Genomic DNA, 24,486 nt, shown 5'->3' on the forward strand with positions numbered 1-24,486 from the left:
CTATTTATCTACTTGCACCCGGAGGTGCTTTCGAACTGCTAGGTTGGCAGGCGCTGGGACCGAGCAGCGGGAGCGCACCCCGCCGCAGGGATTCGAACCGCCGACCTTTCAATCGGCAAGTCCTAGGCGCTGAGGCTTTTACCCACAGCGCCACCTGCGTCCCCTCCTGATGTTAGAGGGTACTGAAAACATCCCAAGGAACTGAAAACTAAGAAAGCTTTGGAAAAAGAGAAATGCCCACTCACTGGTACATATACTCCCTGCATACTTTTTTAAGGCATTGCTTATTCTTTCCTAATATACATACATGTGTTATTTGTCCAGAAGTGTGCGTATCTATCTCTCTGTCTATTTCCCCTATGAGTAGTCATTTGAATACAAGGATGAGGAACCTGCAACACTCTACATGTTGTTGGACTACAACTCCCATCATCCCTGGCCATGCTAGCTGGGGCAGATGGGAATGCGAGTCCAACAACACTGGGAGAGTCAGAGAGCACTTCCTATCCCTGTTTTAATATAATGCTCTTAGGGTTGGTGCACCATGGGCGTAGCTGGGGGGTGCAGCTGTCCCCCCAATCAAGTAAATAAATAAAAATACTTAACTGACCAATTGCATCACAGATAACTCGATTCTGCCCCCCCCAGCATAAAGCCTGCCCCTCCTAAAATAAACCTTGGCTATGCCTATGTGGTGTACCTGTGTCAATACAGTCATACCTTGGTTTTCAAACTCCTTGGGAGTTGAACGTTTTGGCTCCCGAATAATTAAAAACTGGAAGTGATTGTTCTGGTTTTTGAACCTTCTTTGGAACCCAAATGTGTGACGCAGCTTACGCAGCTTCCAATTGGCTGCAGGTGCTTTCTGCAGCCAATCAGAAGCTGCGCCTTGGTTCCCAAATGTTTGGGAAGTCGAATGGACTTCCAGAATGGATTCCATTTGGTACCACGGTATAGTATAATGCTTACAGTGGTGGACAAAGCTGGCTTCAGGTTTGAGGGTGTCCTCATTGAAATGTCCCTCCTTTGTTGGTGGTGTGGGATATCCAGCCTCATATTAGCAACGTGCTTGAGTCTAATTAATACATGAGTAAACTGTCCTGTTGGGCTTCACTAGGTCACTGCCCCTCACCTTGGGAAGGCAGGGTTATCAAGCATTTCCCATGTCACCATGTGAACCCTACCCGTAAAGAGGTCTAAGCCAGATGCTCCAAGTTTGGACTACATGGCTTAAGCAAGCCATCTTTGTGTTTCTATACAAATAATTTAGAAACTCTCATTGCTTTGGAACCTAAGTCTTATTGGGATTGATACCTCCTTTTGATAGTAAAATTACACTTGCTGATAAAGTGCCCAGTGGATATGAAGCTCTTGTTGACCTTAGCATATTTAGTGGGTGCTCAGCTTTCATGACAATCATCTATCACTGAGACAGAGGTCTCCTAGGCACATTTTGAGAATGATGGCCCCGATATCTAATCATGCATACCTGTTTTGGAAGGTGCCTTTACGTACAAGCTCCAAAACTTTTCTTGCTCAATGTAATATATATATATTAAATGGTTTCCAAAAATTTGTTTCTGAAGGTCAGCATGGGCACATGTGAAGACACAGTGAGAGATCAATAAGTGGCATTGGTTGGCAGTATTTGCTGGCACACACACACACACACAATATGTGTGTGTGTGTGTGTGTGTGTGTGTGACATAATACCAAAAGGGAAACAAAATCAGACTACACTGAATCACTGAATTCTTACATACTGTTGCAGGCTAAGAGCCCCAAGACACAAGGAATTAAAAAGCAGGCTTCATTTGAGAGATTATCGGGAAACAAGCCATGCCAAGCCATTTGCCACGAGTGGTTCAGCTGCAGAAATAGACTGGAAGAAAAGAAGAATGAAGAAGGTAAATATTTAATATTTCAGTCAGGGAAATGAGCATGCTTATCCAATCAAAACACAAAGAGAAATTCAGTGAAAAAATTATATATGCGAATTTAAAAATGAAATGAAATGAAGTAAGCAAATAAAGGTATTCATGGCTATGTCCAAGTTTTGTACTGGCGTTAGCAGGACTTGAGTAAAAAAATGGGGCAGTGGGGGAGGTCATTTGATGTCAGGAGGGATATTACACACACACACACCCCGCTCTTCATTTGAGGTTCATAGGGTGGTTTACTATCAAAAACACAAAAATACATAACAATATAACAAGCAAAAACAATAACCCTACCAAACAATTTGAAAGACCATAAATTGTTTAATTATCCAAAGGCCTGGGAGAATAGTGGTCCTTTTGCCAGGCACGAAAAGATACACAAAGAAGGCACCAGGTAAGTCTCCCTTGGGAGTGCATTCCACAAAACCAGGACTTTGAATTGGGCCTGGATTGGCATTAGAAGTCCATAACATATTGCCCCAGTGAGCAACCAGGCTGCTGAATTCTGCACCAGCTAAAGTTTCCAAATGACCTTCAGAGCAGCTCCACGTATAATGCATTGCAGTAATCTAACCTAGAGGTTACCAGAGCATAGGATACCAGCCCAACCTGATGGCAGGCATTCCATGCTGCTGAGGCCACAAGAGCCTCAAGCGACAGCAGTGGACCCAGAAGTACCGGCAAGCTGAGTCCCGTTTCTAACTGAAGTCCATCTGTCCATAGCTACCACAAGGCGATGAAATTATTGTCATATGCTTGTGTCTATGCTGCAATTTTAATGCAGCAAGTAGGTTTAAAAGCCATGTTTTTTCTTCTCTTGCTCATAGCAAAACTGGTTAACTTAATGCAACCCTTTTGAAATGCTGGTAGTCACAGTGAAACATTGGTAGTGTTGGTTATTTTAACCAAACCAGATTGTTATTAATATATTACCTTCAAGGTGCAATCCTGTGCACAGTGCATAGGTTTGCAGTGTCATAAAACTGTAATGGGTATTGTACAAGATAAATCTATAATTTCAGGTGCAATGCCATATTCTAAATATGACAATGCTTTCCTTAACAGGACATTGAATGTGGGTTTACAGTATGAAAATAAATACATTACTGTCCTACGCATACACCTTGTTATGATGAAATCTCAACACATCTCAAGCTTTCCAGGTTTCAGGTTTCCTAATCCACCCCTACCAAGCCACCAGAAGGGCTTTGTCCAGCTATTGCAGCACTGAGCTAATTTAATGACCGACCCTGGATTCAGAAAGACTTTTGTTGTTGATTTTAAGACCAAGATTAGAGCTTTTATAATTATGTAAGTGTTCTACTTCATCATGAAAAAGGTTTGTCCCTTTAGCAATGAGAAAATTAAGCAGTTATACAATGGATACTTAAGCAAAAACAAGCCAGCTATAAAGGAAGCATTACTTAGTGTGCCTCCTTATAGAAGGAGCAGTGGTTTTTTTCTGGGGGATGCAGGGGTACGCATACCCCTAAACATTTTGTGAATCTAATGGGAAAAGAAACTAAACATTTTAAAAATTTTAATTTCTTCTCTAGCACTATGAATCTTCAGTTCTGTTGCTACCCCCGATGGCGGCCTCATTTCCTGAGTTTCAGACAGAATGCGAGTACCCCTAAACATTTTTTTTCACAGAAAAACACTGAGAAGGGGCATTGGTGATATTTTTGGGGGGTGGGTTGGTAAGAGAAGGAGACACTGGGAAATTCCAAACTTGTAAAATTATTTGTTCACTCCTTTTTTTTACCTTCAGAACAGTTTGTCAGTAGTCATGAAATGAAATGTGAAGGTAATTCAAAACAAAGAATTGAACCACTCACTTATAATTATGATGAGAATGACTGCACATACGATACCCAGGATGATCATCATCTAGAGAGGGAGAGTCAGTTCAGGGGAGGAAAACAGAGAAAGGTTAGCTTTGCCTGTACATTTGGACAGGCTGTTTGCCTTCTGCAACTGATACTTCAGATTTCCCAGGCAACAAACATGTGCTGTAAGAAAAGTAGCTCAGGATCTACTCGTAAGATGTCTGGGCAACTTGCAACAGATTGCCATGGGGTTTCTGACTCCCAGTCATTTAACAATAGCTAAAACAATTAGGCTCCTCCCCCACCAAAATCAGACCGGCGAAAGGCAGAAATGCAGAAGTGAGGTTTGATCTGAAAGTACTGAACTCAGTTCTGGTACTGAAAAGGTGCTCTCTTCCTTAATTTGATGTGTACGACCTCCCACCTGTATCTATTTTGCACCTGACTTTTGTTGGTGGATCTTGGGGTTCAAATAAAAACACAGTGGCTGCAGCAGCAGGCTGAATGTCTGGCCACCCCTAGTTTAATCTTTGCACTCGTTCTTTTGGAACTACCGTATTTTTCGTCCCATAGGACGCTCCGTCCCATAGGACGCACCTACTTTTTTTTGGGGGGGGGGGAAATAAAGGAAAAAATTTTTCCCTTGATTTCCCTCCCAAAACCAGGTCGGGGAACAGTGGGATGGCGGCGCTGCGCCTCCCCGCTGTCCCCCGAGCTTGTGGGGCTGGCCGATGTCTGTCTGGTGCGTGGGGCGCTCTGCTTCAGGGCGCCCCACCCGCCGGGTGGCAGGCTGCTATCCGCAGGGTGGGGAGCCCTGCGGGGAACTCCTGCAGGGCTCCCCACACTGCAGATGTCTGTCTGGCGCGCGGGGCGCTCTGCTTCAGGGTGTCCCGCCCGCCAGGCGGCAGGCTGCGGACACCCGCGCGAAGCACGGGGCTTCCTCCAAAGGGCCCCCCGTGCTCCGCGCTGCCAGCTGCCAGCTGCCAGCTGCTGCCCACAAGCCCTGCGCGCTGGGGGGAGTTCCCCCGGGCGCGCAAGGCTTGCGGACACCTGCGCGAAGCACGGGGCGTCCTCCAAAGGGCACCCCGTGCTCCGCGCTGCAGGCTGCCGCCCGCAAGCCTTGCGTGCCCGGGGGGAGTTCCCCCGGGCACGCAAGGCTTGCGGATAGCTTCCTGGAGCCTGGAGAGCGAGAGGTGTCGGTGCACACCGACGCCTCTCGCTCTCCAGGCTTCAGCGAAAGCCTGCATTCGCCCCATAGGACGCACACACATTTCCCCTTTATTTTTGGAGGGGGAAAAGTGCGTCCTATAGGACGAAAGATAAAAAAAAATCATCAAAAAAACGAAGATCATGGCTACTGGTCCCATCACCTCCTGGCAAATAGAAGGGGAAGAAATGGAGGCAGTGAGAGATTTTACTTTCTTGGGCTCCATGATCACTGCAGATGGTGACAGCAGCCACAAAATTAAAAGACGCCTGCTTCTTGGGAGAAGGGCAATGACAGGCCTAGACAGCATCTTGAGAAGTAGAGACATCACCTTGCCAACAAAGGTCCGTATAGTTAAAGCTATGGTTTTCCCAGTAGTGATGTATGGAAGTGAGAGCTGGACCATAAAGAAGGCTGATCGCCGAAGAATTGATGCTTTTGAATTATGGTGCTGGAGGAGACTCTTGAGAGTCCCATGGACTGCAAGAAGATCAAACCTCTCCATTCTGAAGGAAATCAGCCCTGAGTGCTCACTGGAAGGACAGATTGTGAAGCTGAGGCTCCAGTACTTTGGCCACCTCATGAGAAGAGAAGACTCCCTGGAGAAGACCCTGATGTTGGGAAAGATGGAGGGCACAAGGAGAAGGGGGCGACAGAGGACGAGATGGTTGGATAGTGTTTTCGAGGTTACCAGCATGAGTCTGACCAAGCTGCGGGGGGCAGTGGAGGACAGGAGTGCTTGGCGTTCTCTGGTCCATGGGGTCACGAAGAGTCGGACACGACTAAACGACTAAACAACTAAACAACAACAACAACAACAACATAGGACGAAAAATACGGTATGTCCTGATTACACCCTTGCAGTAGTAACGTTTACCTTGCAGTTTTTCCACCAGTTTTTCCTCTTCAGTTTAGCTGCGCTAGTTTCAAACTGGGAGGCACCAGCCTGCAAGGCGTCCGCCCGGTTATCCAACTCTGAAAGCTTCTGGTCTCTTTCTAGTACTTTGTCCACATTGACTCGCATTATATCCACCACCTGAAATGGACATATCAATAGCTTGTAAAACACTGGGGTGGTGACCTATAGGCCTAGTCAGGTCTTTCCCCTCCATGCAGAGAATGAATGTATGGAAGGAGAAACAGAGAGCTATGCTCTTCATCCTTGTGCCCCCCACCGCATTTTCAAACTTGTGCAACGTCCAAAAGGTGAGACTAAGCATCTTCAGACCATGGGCAAATTCATGGGCAGATGTCAGGTATTGGGCTGGGGGAAGCAGTGATGTCCTACTGCCAATTCCAATAACCCCTCTGTCTATTTGCTCTGTGCAGGAAAGAGGAACAACTGAATTAGTCAAATACAAGGCAGGGATTGATGGTTTAAACGCCTTAGGCTGTGATGGAATATGCAGAAATGGCAAGACTAACGTGAAAGATCAGAAACCAGGAAGAACAAGTGTTTTTAAAAAGACTGGAATAACTTTATTGTATACTTAAAAGGCCACTGTAGACAGTTAAAATCATTGGCAGGGATACAATGACACTTGCAATGTGAAATGAATTTTGGTTACTATTATTATATAATAGACGGATAATGGTAAAAGATGCAGGGGAAAAGGAAAGGAAATTTTTTTTAGAAATGGAACCTATGGAAGGGGGAAGGAGGTCTGAAGGTTTGAAAGAACCTTGTTATTTTTATGATTTGGAATGGTTATAGTTTTTGTGTATAACTTTATGCAAAACCAATAAAATTTTTATTTAAGTAAATGTCTTAGGCTGCATTTCTAATCGCACTTGCCAGGAAATAAGCCCCTTAAGTGATACTTAATTCTGAAGGAAACACCCAAAGGCTAGGGCTGTTTATTTCCATTTAGAGAGAGAAAAGAGTAGCTATCCTAAGTGAAGAAGCAACCAAAGAATTCTAATTTCAACTAGTTAATTTCAGCTAATGGTGAAGAAAGTGAAACACTCAAGACTGAAAAGTTTTCTTAATGAAGTACTCCAGTGAATGACAGCTGCAAATAATACCAAACTGATTCAACAGCTTGACATTTTTCACAGAAATACCCAAAACTGTAATAGTAATAGATTTTATTATGGTGTGGATGTTTAGTGCCACCTTGAGGATATGTTTAATATGGCACAACATATTAATGGACATTTTCTAAGGATCTTTTCAGATCCTTAGAAATTTCACTTCTCCAAATTACAGCAAATGGACAAGAACTGTTATGTGCTTGTTCTGTGAGATCCAAATGCATTCCCCAATAGAAAGGATTCTTTTGTGGGACTGTTGCATTTCCCCAATACCAATGCCAGTATTTCGTAGGAAACTGAGCACAGATTTTCTGTTCCTGCTGCTGTTCCCACATTGCCACTTAATGCTGTCAGCTGACTTGGAAGCAGAGGGGGAGGGGACACAACTCTGCAGGTTTGTTCTGGGACAGGAGGCAGCTGGTGGAATCCGGTGTTTGCTGTTAGCGTGTGTGGCTAAAATGCAAATTGGCTCTCACCTCTCTCCTTGGTCTTTGATGGTGGCGAAAAGGTGGCAGGAGAAGAGAAGGTGGTTGATAAGCAGCAAACGTTGGCCTGCTGGCTGGTGGACTGGCTCATTCATGTTTATGTGTGAAGGCAGATGCAAGTGCAGAGTAGTGAGACAGAAGTGGTGACTCAAGCAGGCATGGGGGGGGGGGGAAGCAAGCAGCAGATTTGCAGAGGCTGGTGGGTGGCAGTGGCAGGCTGAGCTCCGAGCTCAGGGATAATAACAACAGTAGTGCAAAAAGGTGGGTTGCCCGTTATGTATTCAGTGGTCTGTCTTGCCTGAGCTTGAGTTTGGACTAAGGATTCTGAGCTCCTGTGTTCTGATTCGATACATGATGTCCAATCACAGAACATTTCAGGGTTTGGGCCTCTGCCGTTGGCTCTTAAACTCTGAGTCATGATTCGCAGCTTGGAAGTTTAGACAGCCAATCATGTTGGGAGTGGGAGTGGCCCAGGCCTTCAGAAATGTATATAAGCAGTTGCTTTGCCCTTGTTACACAGTTATGTAGTCAATAAAGGTTCTTGGTGCTATCACTGTGTCTTGCCTCATGGGAACCCACCTACACTTCATCCCCCACCCCAAGTGGGCCAAATGGGGAGGTCGCCTGTTGGGCCAGATTTGCTTCATGCGATGAAGGTTCCCCACCCCTACTTTAGTGGATTTCTTCCCACAAACTCCCAGTGATGTTAGCTGTGTCCTGTGCATTGATGAGAGACAGTGTTTGACTCTGCTTCTTGTGTCTGTCGATGCATGAAGAGTGAGAGTTTGTGTGCCTGTCACTTTCTTATGCCTGTCTGTGTTGTCCGAAGCTGCCTCAGCTATGCCCTGTTCCGTCTTCAGCTTCTGCCTTAAATATACAAGAGCTTTTAAGGCAGATGAAAGACATAAAGGACGATGCACAGAACCTGAGACACAAGAGCTACTCAGCTGGTTGTGAATCTGCACATAGATTCACAGTGCAATCCTCACCATGTCCACTTGGAAGTATTGAATTCAGGCAGCTTACTCCCAGGTAAGTGGGGCTACGATTGCAGCATTAGTCACCTCAAGAAACATGAAAAAGGGTAGACCACAACAATAAACAACAATGCAGAATTTGTTACATGAGTATTCACCTCAGGACAATGACTGCGCACCCTAGGTGAGTGGCATATTCAAAACTGGCACTCAACAGATGATCCAGATCACAATCCTGAAATCCACAGAACTCAACAAAGACAACTTGTGTTCAGCTCACCTCATTCACTTGAGCCTGTGTCTGCTGCAGCCTACGATTGCTGGTCACGTTGGTCTGAAGCGGAGCCCCTGCTGCACCTGGACTGGGGGCTCCTCCTGCACCTTGGGAAGGAGCTGCTGTTGACCTAAATCAGAAACCCAGCACATATTTATACCCTTGTGAAGTGAAGGACATGAGGCAGGAGTTGGTAATGCAGGTGAGCTGTGCATAAGCAAGCTGCCAGCTAACTCTGCCGAGGCTCTTTTTATTTGCACAATATGCAAAACCAGTCAGATACATTTTGGAATGTGACCTTTACACATCTTCCAGTCCCAAGATCGAGGGGTGGTACAAAGTTATTTTGGCACCTGTTACCACCACGTCATTTCCCCCTTGAACAATGTATGACGAAGGAAACAAAGGTCACAGACAGGGCATGGCAGACCACTGAGAAAGCAAAAGGTTAGATAGAGGGCATGATGTTCAGACAGCTGTGGCTTGTCTGTGGGTGGAAGTGTGCTCCACACTGGCGGTCATTCCTTCACCCTTGTATGATATGGCTTACATCCTAACCAACATTCAACTGGCAGGAGCAGCACGCAATGTTGTATTTTTCTTTGATTGCTAAGTTACAGTTCTGAGAAACTCAGAACAAGCTACAGTGCTCAGAATTCTTTGAGGGGAAAGGCTGTGCTTCAAATGTGCTTTAAAGGCATAGAGTGCACCCAGCCACCCCCACTCTCTTCCCCCAGAATGCTGGCTATGGGATATCACCCCTTGCCCCTGCCTTTATGACATGGTTCAGCAGATTTCTCTTAATTTGAGGGCCATATTGTGTCATTAGCAACTTTTTGGGGGCCACACATACCCTCCAATATTTATCCGATGAAAATCAGGATGTCCTATTTCATCATCATCATCATCATCATACCCCGCTCATCTGACTGGGTTGCCCCAGCCACTCTGGGTGGCTTCCAACATATAGAAAAACATAATAAAACATCAAACATGTTAAAACCTCCCGATACAGGGCTGCCTTCAGATGCCTTCTAAAGGTTGTATAGTTAATCTCCTTGGTTCAGGGGTTGCATAACTCCATACCCTCCAACATTTCTCTGATAAGAATAGGGGCGTCCTAAGGAAAAGTGGGACATTCCGGGATCAAATCAGAAACCGTGATGGCTTCTGTAAATCCAGGATTGTCCCTGGAAAACAGAGACACTTGGAGGGTCTGGCCACATGCCTTCAGCCACATGCCTCAAAAGTCACAGACTGTGGCATGGAAGCATCTGAGCACACCATCTTGTCGAAGGGAACCACATGCAGGCCACTTTGGTTTCTAGGATGAATGTAAGGCAGGATATCAATGTAAGGGGGGGGGGGAATAGATAAATTTTGCCAGAGGCAACAATATGGTGGTGCAATTAATTTGAGGCTGTGCTTGTGTATAGTATGCTATGTTCAAGCCACACAAAAGTCTTCGGTTTCTATTCCTCTCCCCACAATATTCATATCTATCTCTCCATTCTCCGTCTGGGCAAGGAAGAGTCACCCTCACAGTTCAAGGGCACAGTCCAGCCTGAAGAAGGGGAAAAAATCCCTCAAGGAAGGTGAGAAGCAGGGCTGGGTTGGGTTGGATGCCTGTGGTAGCCAGGGCCAGACTGAAAGTAGTGGTACCAATAAAAGTGACTCTTACTTTTGCCTGATAAGGCTACATTTCAGCCACACCTAAGTCAGAGGTTCTACATGCACTCATTGTTTTCCATCCAGACAAGTAAGAGGCATTTTCACAGTTGAAGGATGAATTCCAGCCAGAATTTTGCACACTGAAGAGGGACCCAGGCACATCACATCCCATTTCCCCTCATGGGGTGCAACGGAAAGTGCTTGAAAAAGTTCCTCAACTTTGTCCTAGGGCATCACTGTCCCATGTATAAATCTAGGAATGCACAAGGCAACTATTTGCACAGTTTCAGACCTGGAAGTTTAGTGCTTTAACCATTGATCTGCACCAACTCCCTTCGTTGATCCGTATTTCACATTCAAGGTCAGCTTCCTAAGGTTTGTAAAGAATGAAAACAAAACTGAAACATTGATATACGAATGAGAGGAAATTGGCATTTGTTTCTGTTCAAATTAATCCACACGGCAAGTCTTTTCTTTCCAGGAGCCTGTTTTTTATTACCAAAAACATCCCTTTGGAGGTTTCCTGACAGATCCAATCTGTACTGGTGGCTGAACATCGGCCAGCAAGTCTTCCTCACGCCCACTGGCCTGACAGTTCCTAATGATTCCTTCCTCCCACACTCCTGTGACTCACTGTCCTTTCTGAAAGGTCCCTCGTCATTTAATCCCATAGGGGGACAGCCAACCTCCTCTAGAAGTGCCAAAGAAATCCCTGGGAATGAAGCAAAATGCAAAAATGAAACAGCATATAACAGCAAATGATTAGGGATGGGATGAAAACTGATTCAGGTTGCATGAATCAAGAAGGGGGTTGCATGGAATTCTGCCAAGCTGAGCAGGATTCCTCCCCCTGCTGCCACAATTATTTTGAGGAAGGAATGTGCTTTAAATATGTGGTGTGTACACAGCCTAATAGTGTGTTATTAGGGTATATTACAAGGCATCCAGTGAGTGTCTCTAGAGTTCCTGGAATCTTTCACTTTCTCACTTTGAAAACTATAGGCACAGAGCTGGAATAGTCCCTAGGAAACTGCAAAGGGGCCAGGAAGTGTGTGGTTTATCACCCTCTGTTTGTTTGTGTGCTGCTGTTATAATCTATTGTTTTAACTATGAATGTATTGTTCTGCTGCATGCCTATAACTCATTACTGACAGTGGTTGCCATCTATGGTAGGGCAGAGTCTATCAGTTGGCTGCCAACATTGCAATGATTGATCATACAGCATATAACGACATTAGTAACACTGCCTACTACCAAAGACACATTGCCATGCTGCGAGAAATGAAGATTAGTTTGTAAGAGGCTTTGCAGTGGGTTTATATGCAAGCTGAGAGGCTTGCGAATTCCTCGGTAAAGGTAAAAGGTAAAGGACCCCTGGACAGTTAAGTCCAGTCAAAGGAAACTATGGAGTGCAGTGCTCATCTCACTTCAGGCTGAGGGAGCCACCTGGCCCAGGGTGGGGCCTGAAGCCTCACAGGGACTGCTGCGCTCTGGTGCCCAGGACACTCTCCTGTGTGAGTGTCTGAGGGCCCTGCTCTTGCCGCTTACCATATACCTGGCCCAGGGTGGGGCCTGAAGCCTCACAGGGACTGCTGCGCTCTGGTGCCCAGGAGGACTCTCCTGTGTGAGTGTCTGAGGGCCCTGCTCTTGCCGCTTACCATATACCTGGCCCAGGGTGGGGCCTGAAGCCTCACAGGGACTGCTGCGCTCTGGTGCCCAGGAGGACTCTCCTGTGTGAGTGTCTGAGGGCCCTGCTCCTTCCTGCCACTTACCACCTGGCCTAGGGCAGGGCCTGACGGGCCTCACTAGGACAGTTGCTGTTACTGCTGGAGGGGTGCAGAGTGCTTTTAAAATGTTTTAAAATTTTTCTTTTGAATTTTTTGTATGTGGGGTGGGGGTGGGGGTGGGATGGATGTTTATTGGGCCTGGGAATTTGTTTGATTTTATGTTTTTGTAATTTTTACTGTTTTTTGTTTGTATTGTTTTTTTACGGTTTTTTGTTTTTTTTTTTAAGGTGTTATATTGTTCTTAAGGGGAGGGATCAGGGCTGCTGGGGAGTAGGTCCCAGCCAACAAAATGGCTGGGGCATGTTCCATGGGGGGGGGGGGAATGCACTGGGACAACCGATCTCAGTGATCACGGGTAGGAGGAGGAGTTACACTAAGACCAGACCATGTCATTACAGAGGAGGCAGGTTTAGTCACTGTCTGAGGACTATCCCTGCCTCCGGGTCTGGTCCTGACCGGATGGATACTAGAATCAGCAAGAGATACCCACATGACCTGAAGGTGCTGCTGTGCAATGCCAGGTCAATGATTCATAAGACCACTGCCATCCATGACTTGGTTGGATGAAGCACATGGGCCTGTCCTTGCCGCTGCTTGTCCACCAGGTTTCTCTTACGCACAGCAACCCAGGTCATGTGGGCGGGGAGGGGGGGTTGCAGTGATTTTTAGGAAGTCATTAGTTTGCACCAGGCGTCCTATTGGGAAGACCCAGTTTTCCGAGTGCATGTTCTGGAAGTTGGGCAATAGGGGCAGTACAGGATTCCTTTTGGTGTACCGACCTCCCCGCTGCACCAAGGATTCCCTGCCTGAGCTGCTTCGGGTTAGCGCCATCGGCAATGGCGGAATTCCTCTGACTGTGAGGAATTTGCTTCGTGAAAATTTGGGTCTGGCCGCCACGGCGAAGGCGGAGACCCATTATAAATCACAGGCGGGTGAAGCCTGTGAACGTGGGATTCGGCTGGCACCTTCTGCGCCCCCCCTACTCGCGGGGAAACCCAGTTTCAGGGATCCGGAGCAACGTAGGATGAGTGGCGCGGTGCTTCAAACCAACTGCTTCCTTCACGGAGTGAAGCCACACAGCTGTTGCCGGAGAGCGCTGACTTTTTCCTGTGGACAATTTGACTTTAAAGCAATTACCCATGAGTAGAGTGGAGAATTGGACTTTTTAAAACGTCTTAATTTGGCATCGAACGGTTCAAAACAGGAAGTCCGCCTTCCCCTTTTGTAAATAGATTTTTCTCCATCTTACAATGATGGGCATCCAGCTAGGAGAGGTGGAGAAAATTGTCTTTAAGGCAACAGAGCACACACTTTCAAAATGTGAATAATGGAAACTTAGCTGAGCAGCTAAGACCAGTCTGACAGGTTTCCTCTTATAGACTCCACTCTCACAGATACAGGATCATAGGCGTGCAAGATTCCTGTTGTATTAACCAGACCCAACTCCCTAAACTAGTGGATTTATTACCTGCCATCCCATCTACCAGATCTTTCTTCAAGCCAGACTGAGTCAGAAGGTAGCATTTGCTCACCTTGAATCCACAACGAACACATCTGACAAGCACCAAGATGAATCACTTCTGTATGTTAGCACTTAGTAATATTCACACAGCAGAAGGAAGACCTATTGCGGTATAAGGTCCATAAATTTGTTTCCTTTTTTAAGTTGGATAGTTTTGGAATATATTACTCAGACGGGATCTTCTTGGACCCCATGTGAGGAACACACCTGTTCTGCCACTAGCCTAAGTCTCCTTGAAATCTTTTCCACAGGTCAGTAAATTGTGGCTACCTCATAAGCATGGGAACTCTTTTTCTACCTTGTGATCAAAGAGACCCCACCATTGCAATAAATGCTAAATAATACTGTTACATGCCACCCCAATCTCTGAATAGTGATGGATTCCAGGGGTACCAGGGGCTTAGCAGGCTCTGTGTTTCCTTTTGGACAGTGAGAGATTGTCTTCATGATATATGGTTTATTTACACATATATACAACCTGGGCCTACAATGGAGGGGTTATAGCATTATACCCGCCAGTGGGTCCTGTCTCTCTCTCGTGGCTGCCACATTGGATCCAAAACTGCTAGCCCCCATTGTGCTCTGGCCCCACTTTCTCCAGCTCACAAGCAAAAAGCCACTCTCCTCTGCCGGCGCTCTCACTGTGCTGCTGAGAAAGATTTATTTCCCTCCAAGGATACAGCCCCCTCCCCAAAAACGTTACACAGTATTTTACAAATTGATTGCACTTTTCATAAAAACAAATGAGCACAAGCAGTGTGCAAAATATTGCAACGTGCTGGATAAGACTGGTTGCCATTGTCAGCCGATCAGCACTGAGCACAACTGTCTCTTCAGCAAAATCCATAAAGGTGGGGAAAACTGGATTTGCCTAGACTGGGGATAAGACTGACCGATGTTGTTGGACTCCAGTGCTCATGCATAGGGCTGGCCTACCCATGAGGCAAGGTGGGGTTTCAGTCCGCAGGATCCACAGGGGCAGCAGAGCTAGCCTCCAAACAACGCATTGCCCACTGCTGCTGCCACTGCAGCAGCAACGATGGCTGTGGCATACTCCTTGGAGGCCAGGTGTCAAAGTCACTCCACACGCAAAGGAATGCACACAGCAGACAGTTAACTCTTTATTGTCAAGCTGGAACTTAGTCATTCTGTGGCTCCGAATACCCCCACACACCAGTCTAGCATCTAGGCCAGGGGTTGGCAAGGCTTAATGGGCATGGGCTGGATCACTCCTGTGGAGATCCTCTGTGGGTTGACCGGCACAGAGTGACACTGGAAAGCACATCTGCGCATGTCCGCGGTGCTGGAAATCGCTTCTGTGCATGCCCAGACACCCAAAATTGCGCCTGCGCAGGTGTGATTTTCAGTGTCTGGGCATGCGCAGAAGCAATTTCTGGCACCGCGGACATGTGCAGACGTGATTTCTGGCATCTGGGCATGTGCAGAAGCGATTTCCAGAGCTGCGGAAGAGAGTCCCCATGCTGCGCTGGTTTAGCGCAGTGCACGGGGACTAGCTGAGCGAGTGGCTCGGTTCAGGGGCGGCTCATGGGCCAGTTAAGCGACCCTCATGGGCTGCTTCTGGCCCATGGGCCTTAGGTTGCCGACCTCTGATCTAGGCAGCTATTCCCAGGCCTGCGCTCTACAGAGCAGCTGCAGCAACAGGGGCCACTCCCCCTCTACCAGTTTAGGTAGCTCCTCCCGATGGGCTGTGTGTGTACAGCCAGAGACTACGCCTGTGTGGAAGTTGCCTCTGCTCTTCCCACTTCAATTTTCTCATGTTCCTGGATGACAGTGATGCAGGAAAGGGTGGGGAAGCACCTAGCCCTTCACGTGCCTGACCCCCCCTCTTCCTCCTCTTCTTCCAGCCCATCCTGTGCTCCACCCTCCAGCTCTGAAGCTTCCCCTGCCTCTGACTCTTGCATCCTGATTGGTACAGGTCGCCACAAATCACTGGCCAGAACTCACCATGAGCCGCCTCCCTTGTTCTCTTACAAGGGCAATGGAGCCCATTTGAGAGGTGCTGGAACTGAGTTCTGGTGAGTTCCAGCTGGAAAAAAAGCCCTTCCCAGGACTTTCCATGACTGTTAAAGTGATATAAGAGTGCTTTAAACATATGGTGTCGATATGCCCACAGGGTACACAGTCTAGTCAAGCTATGTAAGCCTTATTTATTTATTTATTTATTTATTTATTTATTTATTTATTTATTTTCCATACCGCCCTTCATCCAAGGTTTTTTCCTAATAAAGGTGAGTGGAACAAAATTTAAAGGGTGGGTTTCCGAGGGGTTGAAAATGTGGGCAGTTTTCAATATGTACTTGACAAAATTACTTTTTGCATCGACGATTTCTAGATTTATTCTCCAGGGCATGCACGGAAGCTAAGAATAATCAAGTGCAAATTGTTTGGAGAGAAAGCATTCAGATGCCATTTAAAACAGCAACAAGGAAGCATGCAGTAGCCTGTTATAACTATATCTTTATGCTCATGAAGATGCGCACGCAGTCATCAAATCTGTGTGATACAAAGACTTCCTGTCCCTGTGAAGCAAAAGTGTTGGTACAAGCAGTGAATATATTTACGCCAAGGGTTGTCACACATTTTGCACAGCACGTAAAAACGTTTTCATCTGTGATACGTACTTGCTGATCTTTCTTCCTTAAAAATGATTATTCACACCATTAACCACTGACCAACCACAATCACAGGAGAGTACCAATAAAACCAGATACTTGCTTATCACTTCCAGTCCCTAAACTTGGCATACTTTTAGTAAACACTGCCAATTAATGATGTGTGAAAACACACAGGAGGAATTCTATTTCTATGCCTGTTTTCCCAAGTCTAACAAATCTTAACATACGGTGCATATCTGGAGGTGAAAAAAGAGAGGAGGAGACACAAAAATACTAGGGAAAGGAGAGGGGGGAAAACACAGGTCAGGAACTTCTGGAGGCCAAAGATTACGGACAGGGGCAGTAATGCTTCTGAATACCAGTTACTGGAAACCACAGAAGGGGAGAATGATCTTGTGCTCAGGTCCAGGTTGCAGGTTTCCTCCAGGCATCTGGTTGGCCACAGCCATAACAGGATGCTGAACTAGATAGGCCACTAACTTGATTCAGCAGGCTCATCATATGTTCCCCACCGCTAGTGTATAGGATGGTAGCCTTAGCGTTACTTGTTTTGTTCATCCATCCTGCATCACAGGTTTACCATTAAAAGCTTCAAGCATTAATACTCCCAAAGAGGCACTGGGAAAGGAAATCACTAACTTCTCCATTTGTGGTGCATAGATCTACCTTTCAGAGACTGATGGGGCAAGGGAGGGCCTGGTAAAGTCTTCCCCTCTCCACAACCCTATGATTTTATGAAGTGAACGATAAGTAGCAAGCCTTGCCAGCTATCCTTGTTGGTCTGCCCAAGACATTCTGTTGCCTGAGACAAAGGACCATCCCCTTTCCCCATTCGACACACCCTCCGCATTCAGTCCAAACTGGTAATTGAAGCTTACTTCAACACTGTCAATGGGACGGCATGCTTCAACACACCTGAGGGCAGCAGGGCAGCTTAGGGGGCACTCGGCAGCCCCCTGTATGGAATCCACAGCTGTGCCCTCCAATGCTTATGCTTCATCACTGGCTTCCCACCCTCCAGTACCTGCTGCCTGAGGCAGCTGTGTTGCTTACCCTAATGGTAGGGGTGTGTGTATGTGTGTAGGAGGTAGAATAAGCCTCCTGCAAAGCTGAGGGCTGAATAATCTTCTGCACTGTCCACGATCTTTTGCAAACTACTTAACAGACATCCAGGAATGGAAGAGTAGTGAACAGTAAGTGTTGAATCAGTAGTGTTGACTCATCATCCTCTACAGGTAGATAAAACAAAGGGAGGAGGGTAAGTCATTTCCTGGGATGAGACTATAACAACAGAATGTTCCATTTTATCTATATGCTGCCATTAAAACCTGCTTTACCCCTGCAATCAGGCAATGTGCAAAAGCTAAAAGCGCATGAAACCCACACCAGTGAAAAAGATTCTGTTGTTATCCAGGTGTAACAATGGAAGACAATGCATCTGCAGGGTGACAGAAGGCCAGGATGCCAGGAACAGAAGGTCATTCAATCAGTGACTCATTCCCTGGGAAGCACTTACAACAGAGATGACTGTGACCAGTGATGCTGTCAAGTGAGACAGGGACCAGTGTGACGCACTGAGTCAGGTCCCAGCACACCCATCTTTGACTCCCACTCACCCATGACATTTCCAATATGATCCTTTGACGGTAACATTTCCAGTTGGTGGCTTGCTTACGGAAGTCCCAAAGGCTTCCGAATGTTTCTTTATCTAATTTTAAAAGATTGTAAACATGCTTTGATGTTATCAAGGTATCTGATGATGTGAGACTTGCCCTTTCATACAGAACAACCCAATAAACAACATGCGGTGGTGCAGGGAGATGGTCATCTCTTCTATTTCCAATGCTCAAAGGCAAGTGCTGGTGCTGATGTAGCCAAAATGGCCATACTAACTTTTTCTCTCTCTTGAAGCAGTGTTTGGATGAGACACACATTTTGACATCTCTTCACTGATGATTCAAAGCTGTATGATTTCGAGCACCAATCAACATTCTGAGCAGCTGCAAATTGAATCAATTCAGATTTCTAAACTGTCTTCAAAGGCGTTTCATGCAGGGTGCATGTGCTTACAGCATGAATGGCCAAAGCCAGGTCCATCTTGTCCAGGAAAGTTGCAGCTGGTGCACCAACTGAAGCCAGTAAAAAATTTTCCTAGTCACTATGACCAAGGTTGACATCAAGGGTCACCATGGCTGGGCATCTAAAAATCAACTAGAGGTTCAAGCTTAGTTCTCGCTTGGGCCAGAATGGGGATTAAACTGAAGATCTGCTTCATGCAACGCTAATGTTCTACCTAGAGTACCAGTTTCTCCTATCTAATATCTTGTTGGAACTTCCTACTTCCAGCTGGCTTCTGGAGACTGTTTTTAAGGAAAAGGCTGGTGCTGTGATGTTTTCATTGCAATGATCTGTTTGTTTTAATAGCTCATATATATGCATGTGTGTGTGTGTGTGTGTGTGTTACATTAATGTTTAATTGCTTCCCCTCCCCCAATGTTTTTGGCAGCTTCTATTTTAGCTGTAAGCTGCCCTGAGTCCCCTGTCAGATTTTTCTGTGTGACTTTGTTTTGCATAAATATGGAAGTACTAGAAAACACACAAAGCAAGATAAATATAGAAGGCCTATTAGTACAGTTTATGTAATGTGGCAGCAGGAAATAGTTGCATTAATCACCAAAGAACAGCCCACGCAAATAAAGGTATTTGACGTCATCCTGCCTACTTGCATACACACAGCTAGGCAACACAGCAGCAATAGCATGAACTGCAGGGCAAGTTTATAAATGCTGGAAAGATATAAGGTGCCACATCAAACTAAGCAGTGTCTGGGAAGAATAGCTACACAGTTAAATGAGTTTTATTTTAAATCAAAGAAAAAGAAAAATATCTTAAGTTATGTGTTTGTTTAATAAGAATTATCCTATAGAGTGCAAGCAAATCAGGATAATTGATTAAGAAACTGATTTCCTGAAGGAGCTGATAGCCAACATCAAATTTTGTGTGGATGCTGTCAATGGGCTTTACTCTTCAATAATCTAGGCAATAAATTTTTGCCTTAGCTCCTTGGGGATAGATCAGTGACATACAGTATTTAATGTTGTTAAATGCTTTTTTCCCTTATGAGACATGCAGAGCAAGCTTACACATGTCTACCGAGAAGTAAGTCCTGTTGTGTTCAGTGGAGCTTACTCTAAGGTATGGGTGCACAGGAGCAAAGCTTCAGGCATGACTAACTTTAGATGAATCATGCCAATGTCTTGCCATACCTATGGAAGAAGGAAAGCATTTCTAATGGTATGTAAATGTGAAACAATTCAGTTATGATGTACATATTCAGAACGGCAGGATCTGTGAATCTCTTAAAATGCAAGCATAAGTATTTACTACATGCCACTATTTTAGGAAGCTGGGTGTTGAAAGCTAGACTGTGCAAACATATGTACAATTAGCTTTGTAAAATCTACAGCCCTGTGATAATTAGCATGCTATCCAAACTTGAAATTTACTTGTGTGTGTAGAAATGAGCCAACTGTACAAAGGTATTTTTTGGTTTGCTTGGTTATCTCTGGCCCCACCCACAATTGGCAAGTGGCCCTCGGAAGGCTGCCTGGAAGGTTTCATGTGGCCCGCAGAATGAAAAATGTCCCCCATCTTGGTTCTAAAGTAAATCTAATAGGGCTATAGCTTCTGGGAGCACCTTACCTGGTGGTAGGTGCTATTCATGTAAGAACAGGGGACAACTACAGTCTGGTGGCTTGTCTTGGGTAAGGTGTTCCCTATCCACTTCACTCTGCAATAGAGCAGGGGTGGGGGGCTTCATTTTCTTCAGGTAATCTGTTAGGAGCACATGCCAGTGGAGGGTGAGCAAAAGGCAGAGGTGGGCAGAACCAGTGCAAAAAACATTTCCCCTTCCTCCCTCTGACACACCTCCTCTCTATCTCAATCACCCTTCCCCGTCAGTCAATGGCCTGCTCGAAGAGCACAGGTCAGGGCTGTCATATGCTTGACCTGCTCATTTACTGATGACCTTTGAAATCAGCCCAGGGTAGCCAGCCCCTGCATGGGAGACCTTGCAAATGTTCCAAAGCCTTTACTTGCTCCCTGCCTGGTGATGATGAATGGGTTCTTTCGTATCTGCTTGGCTCCAAGCACTGCTCTATGTTTCCATGGGAAGGCTTGGCTTGGCTTGGCTTGGCACAAGAGGAATCTCTGGAGCTTGGAGGTATCTGGGAATAAAAAGCTGGCATCATGCAGCCACATTCTATTTTCAGGTGAGCTTGACCTAGAGGAAAAACCAACTCATATTTATCCCATAGCTTCAGAATGTGCCTAACTGGTAATGTAACTCATATTTACAGTGCCAAACTGGCTACTCATCCTTCCATATTTTTTTGTAGTGGTTTGATAAGTGCTACTGAGTGGCATGTTGCCTGTGTTCTGGAGCAATCAACACAACTGTGTGCATATGGGCTAGCTTTGCACAGATTCACTGGCCTTAATTTCATTCCAGTTTATATCTGTCTATAAATATTGATGTCCATAATATGAATGAAAAATGTGAAAACCAGAAAATAGATTTAACAACTGTCATCATTCAGTAAAGTGCTCTGCCATGGGCTCCTACTATCTTTCCAAAACATTCCAATACATATTAAATAGAGGATGTTCTGATAGGAGATGGAACTTAACAACATCTGGAAGGCCACAGGCTTCACATCCCTGCTGTAACATTGCTTAGATAAGAATGTTAGAAACACAACACAGCAAACTATTGAAGATTTAGAGACCTGAGCAGATCATAAAGTCTTGTCTCCATAATAGTAATGAGTATCCTACAGAAGTGTGAACATATTATTCAGCACAAATGACCATCTAGGGCAGGTATGGGTAATCTCAGGCTTGAGGATTGAATGCCACCCTCCAGACCTTTCAATCTAGTCCTTGGGACTCTGCCCAGCCCAGCCCAGCTGTCCCTGCTTGAGTGATTCTGCATGGCTGGAATGTACCTTGAACTCTAATAATTCTTCTTGCTTGTCTGGATGGAGAGGGAATGTGAGCATGTACAGAAACTAGCCTACTGCACAAAGGTAAAATTCACACTTGTGGCTCCACCCACTTTTGCCTCTGGTCCCACCCACCACTGACATATGGCCTCCAGAGGGTTGCCCAGAAGGGAATGTGCCCCTCAAGCTGGAAAAGTTTCTCCACCCTGATATAGGTTGATTCACAGGAGGCCAGTGGATATAGAAACACAAAGTAGATACAAAGTCCCTGAGTCCATCTGCAATTCCTTTCCCTCCTCCTCCTTGTGAGAAACACACCAACTGCCATGGTCTGAAGACTCTGCAGGTCAACAGACAGACTTCTTGTGAACTGGCATCTTCAATATCAACCACCACCTATGTCTTTTGGCCCTTTCTCTCTGGTGAGAAAAGCATGGAACCTAAAGTGTATCAGCCTCTGCCAGGAGCCCAAAGCTACTGCCCCCAGCTTTGATACCCTTAATAATATTACAGTGTGGCTTTTAATTATAAGCTGCTTTGGGAGACAATCTTGGCTGAAAAGCAGTGTGTAAATATAATAAATAATATAATATAAAGAAATGACCTATATCAAGTCGGGCTAACAGTCTGTCTGTCTAGTACTGCCTGCCCTGCATGGTTGCAGTTTTCTTTGTTTTTGTTTGCCAGGGTTCATTGAAGTCCTTTGCTGAATATGCCAGAGACCAGAATGAAGCCAAGATATTGTGCAGGTAAATATTGTGTTAGACCACTTCATTGCAGCTCTGCCTAAAGAGGAAGGTTCTGGGTAAATTACTGTCAGCTGCAAAGCAAGATGATCATCTGATTGCGCCTTCCTACTGCTAGCTTAAAGCTTTCAGCCCACAAGGAGGCAGGTAAGAAATTTTCACACACCTCAGTGTGGACTGCTTGGCCCACCCATTGCTAAAATGAAGGCATCAGACCACTATTTTGCTGTACATCAAGCTGAAATATGTATTGGAGATGTGTCTTAATCAGAATACTGAGTATTTCCAGCCCTCTCTTTACCAACATATATCTTATAATGTAATCTCAGAAAAATATATTACCTACTGAACTGCCAGTTATGACTACCTTCAAGTGCCTATAGGTCCAATGCTAAATCACGGCTGAGCTCCTTCTTTACTTTAGTGGAGTTCTATTACAGCCTCATTCACCACTCAGCTATACCCCATAAAGCACAAATGGAGGTTTTGTGTTCCACAGTAATCCGCTTCTGCTATTCAGAACAAAATACAGAACAAAAAGCCATCGCACAAAAGCTCAAATCGCAACTTTTCATGGTTCCTAAGCAGGCATGAACTTTCCGAGGACTGTGTTGGCTTTCCTAAATAGAAACCCTCCAGAGGTCCAAGTTTCCCCACTTTCTACTGAAAACAGAAGCCGATCTGGGGCTTGGAGTGTCCCCGCAAAGGAATCTCGACCCCTCGAAGCCTTGTAGCCTCCTGTAGTTGTAGAGGAAGGAACACGCCCATAGCTCAAGCTGAGTAGTCGGAGTTTTTCAGCACCACAGCTGCCGGACAGCGCCCGAGCGCCGCTTCAACATCACCCGCGTTCGGGAGCCCCCACAGAAAGCCCATCGGCGCTGGTAGGGCGAACCTTTTAAAGACAAAACCAAATAGGCGATACTCACATTGTTCCCCTTCTTATAGTCTCGGCTTTCCCTTTCTCTCTCTCAGTCGCCAGCAAAGATGGCTTTCCAGTTCTCCTTCTGATGCAAACAGCCTCTTAGGATTGTAGGCACTGTTGCTGAGGCGAAGGCTCAAGCTACTGAGCATGTCTGCACCTCATCGCTCCCACCCGCGAAGACGAGGAGTCAGTGCGCCGCTTTCCACCTTCTGTATCAGTGGCAGTCCCAGGGCAGCCGGCAGGGGTGGAGTTCTGAATCCCCCTCCTGCCTGGAAAGAAAGAATGAAATCCGAAGCAGCTGCGTAGTGCTGGTAAAGAGGGCTAAGCAGTGAAAAGCCAACATCTCTTTTATTTCTTACATTTGAATCCCATCTTTCCTCCAATGAGTTCAGGGCTCCTCCTTTCCTCTCTCACAACAACCCTGTGAGGTTCGGCTGAGAGAGACAGAGACTAGCCCTAGATCACTCAGGGAGCAGACTTGAACTTGAGTTCTGCACAATGCTCTAATACAGCCTTTCTCAACCTGTGGGTCCCCAGATGTTGGTGAACTACAACTCCCATCACCCCTAGCTAGCAAGGCCAGAGCTCAGGGATGATGGGAGTTGTAGTCCAACAACATCTGGGGACCCACAGGCTGAGAACCACTGCCTAATGGTTAGAGTCTAACTAGTAGAGCACCCTGGCATGACAGAGTTACACTTTGTGAATTCCAACTATTTGACCCACATTACAAAAATGTCCTGTGCAACAAGCACATGACTGTTATATGATGGTGCCAACTTTTGGGCCAGTCCCTGGTTGCTGTGTCTTTAACAGCAGCAACTAGTGGTATTTATCTTCATGCTGTGAAAAGCTTCACCTTTGGAAAACGCAGAAAGCACTTGCAACGTAGGCTTCAAAGGAAGGGTCAGCCCACCAAAGCAAGGGAGTTTTACAACATCATTCTACTTGGATGCCCAGAGAGTGTAGGAGCCAGTTTTGAATGGGGTTTTGTTAAAGGACTGAAATGTGTTCATTTCAGAACATGTCCCTTTGATGCACTCACAGGTACTATAGGATGTAAGCTTCCAGTATCTAGCAAAAAGCACCATCCATTTTATCCTCCTACAAAGCAGTTTCCTAATAACATGAAGAAGAGAATGAAAATGCTTAAACCTTCATGTTACATTGAACACACTGAAATGGCTCTGAGTGACAAGCATTTCCCAGACCTTCATGTATATTTTTTGTTTTAGGTACTCAATAAACATTGACCCTATATAAATGTACATTATTGAATCAAACTGCCAATATATGTTATTTTCATGGTTGAAGGATTCTAATACATGAGACTCTTAGAATGGGCATAAGTGAAACATGTGTCTACTAGGGAGGCTTGCTGGCCATGCTAGCTGAATTGATGGAATTTGCAGGGCCACAGGTTTCCTCTCCCTACAGATCCAAAGGTTCACCA

General features: G+C 45.7%; 1 protein-coding gene across 1 annotated transcript; it reads right to left on the minus strand.

Annotated features, from left to right (window-relative positions):
* Nucleotides 1-1,587: 1,587 nt before the first annotated feature.
* LOC307216084 (vesicle-associated membrane protein 3-like) lies at nucleotides 1,588-23,300 on the minus strand. The gene is made up of 5 exons (XM_079975952.1): nucleotides 23,038-23,300; nucleotides 8,753-8,876; nucleotides 5,854-6,012; nucleotides 3,779-3,830; nucleotides 1,588-1,882 (listed from the first exon to the last, which is right to left on the minus strand). Coding segments are annotated over exons 1-5 (354 nt in total). The 5' UTR covers nucleotides 23,040-23,300; the 3' UTR covers nucleotides 1,588-1,865.
* Nucleotides 23,301-24,486: the final 1,186 nt, after the last annotated feature.

Source organism: Podarcis cretensis, assembly GCF_951804945.1.
Source record: "Podarcis cretensis genome assembly, chromosome: 5".
NCBI classification, from domain to species: Eukaryota; Metazoa; Chordata; class Lepidosauria; order Squamata; family Lacertidae; genus Podarcis; species Podarcis cretensis.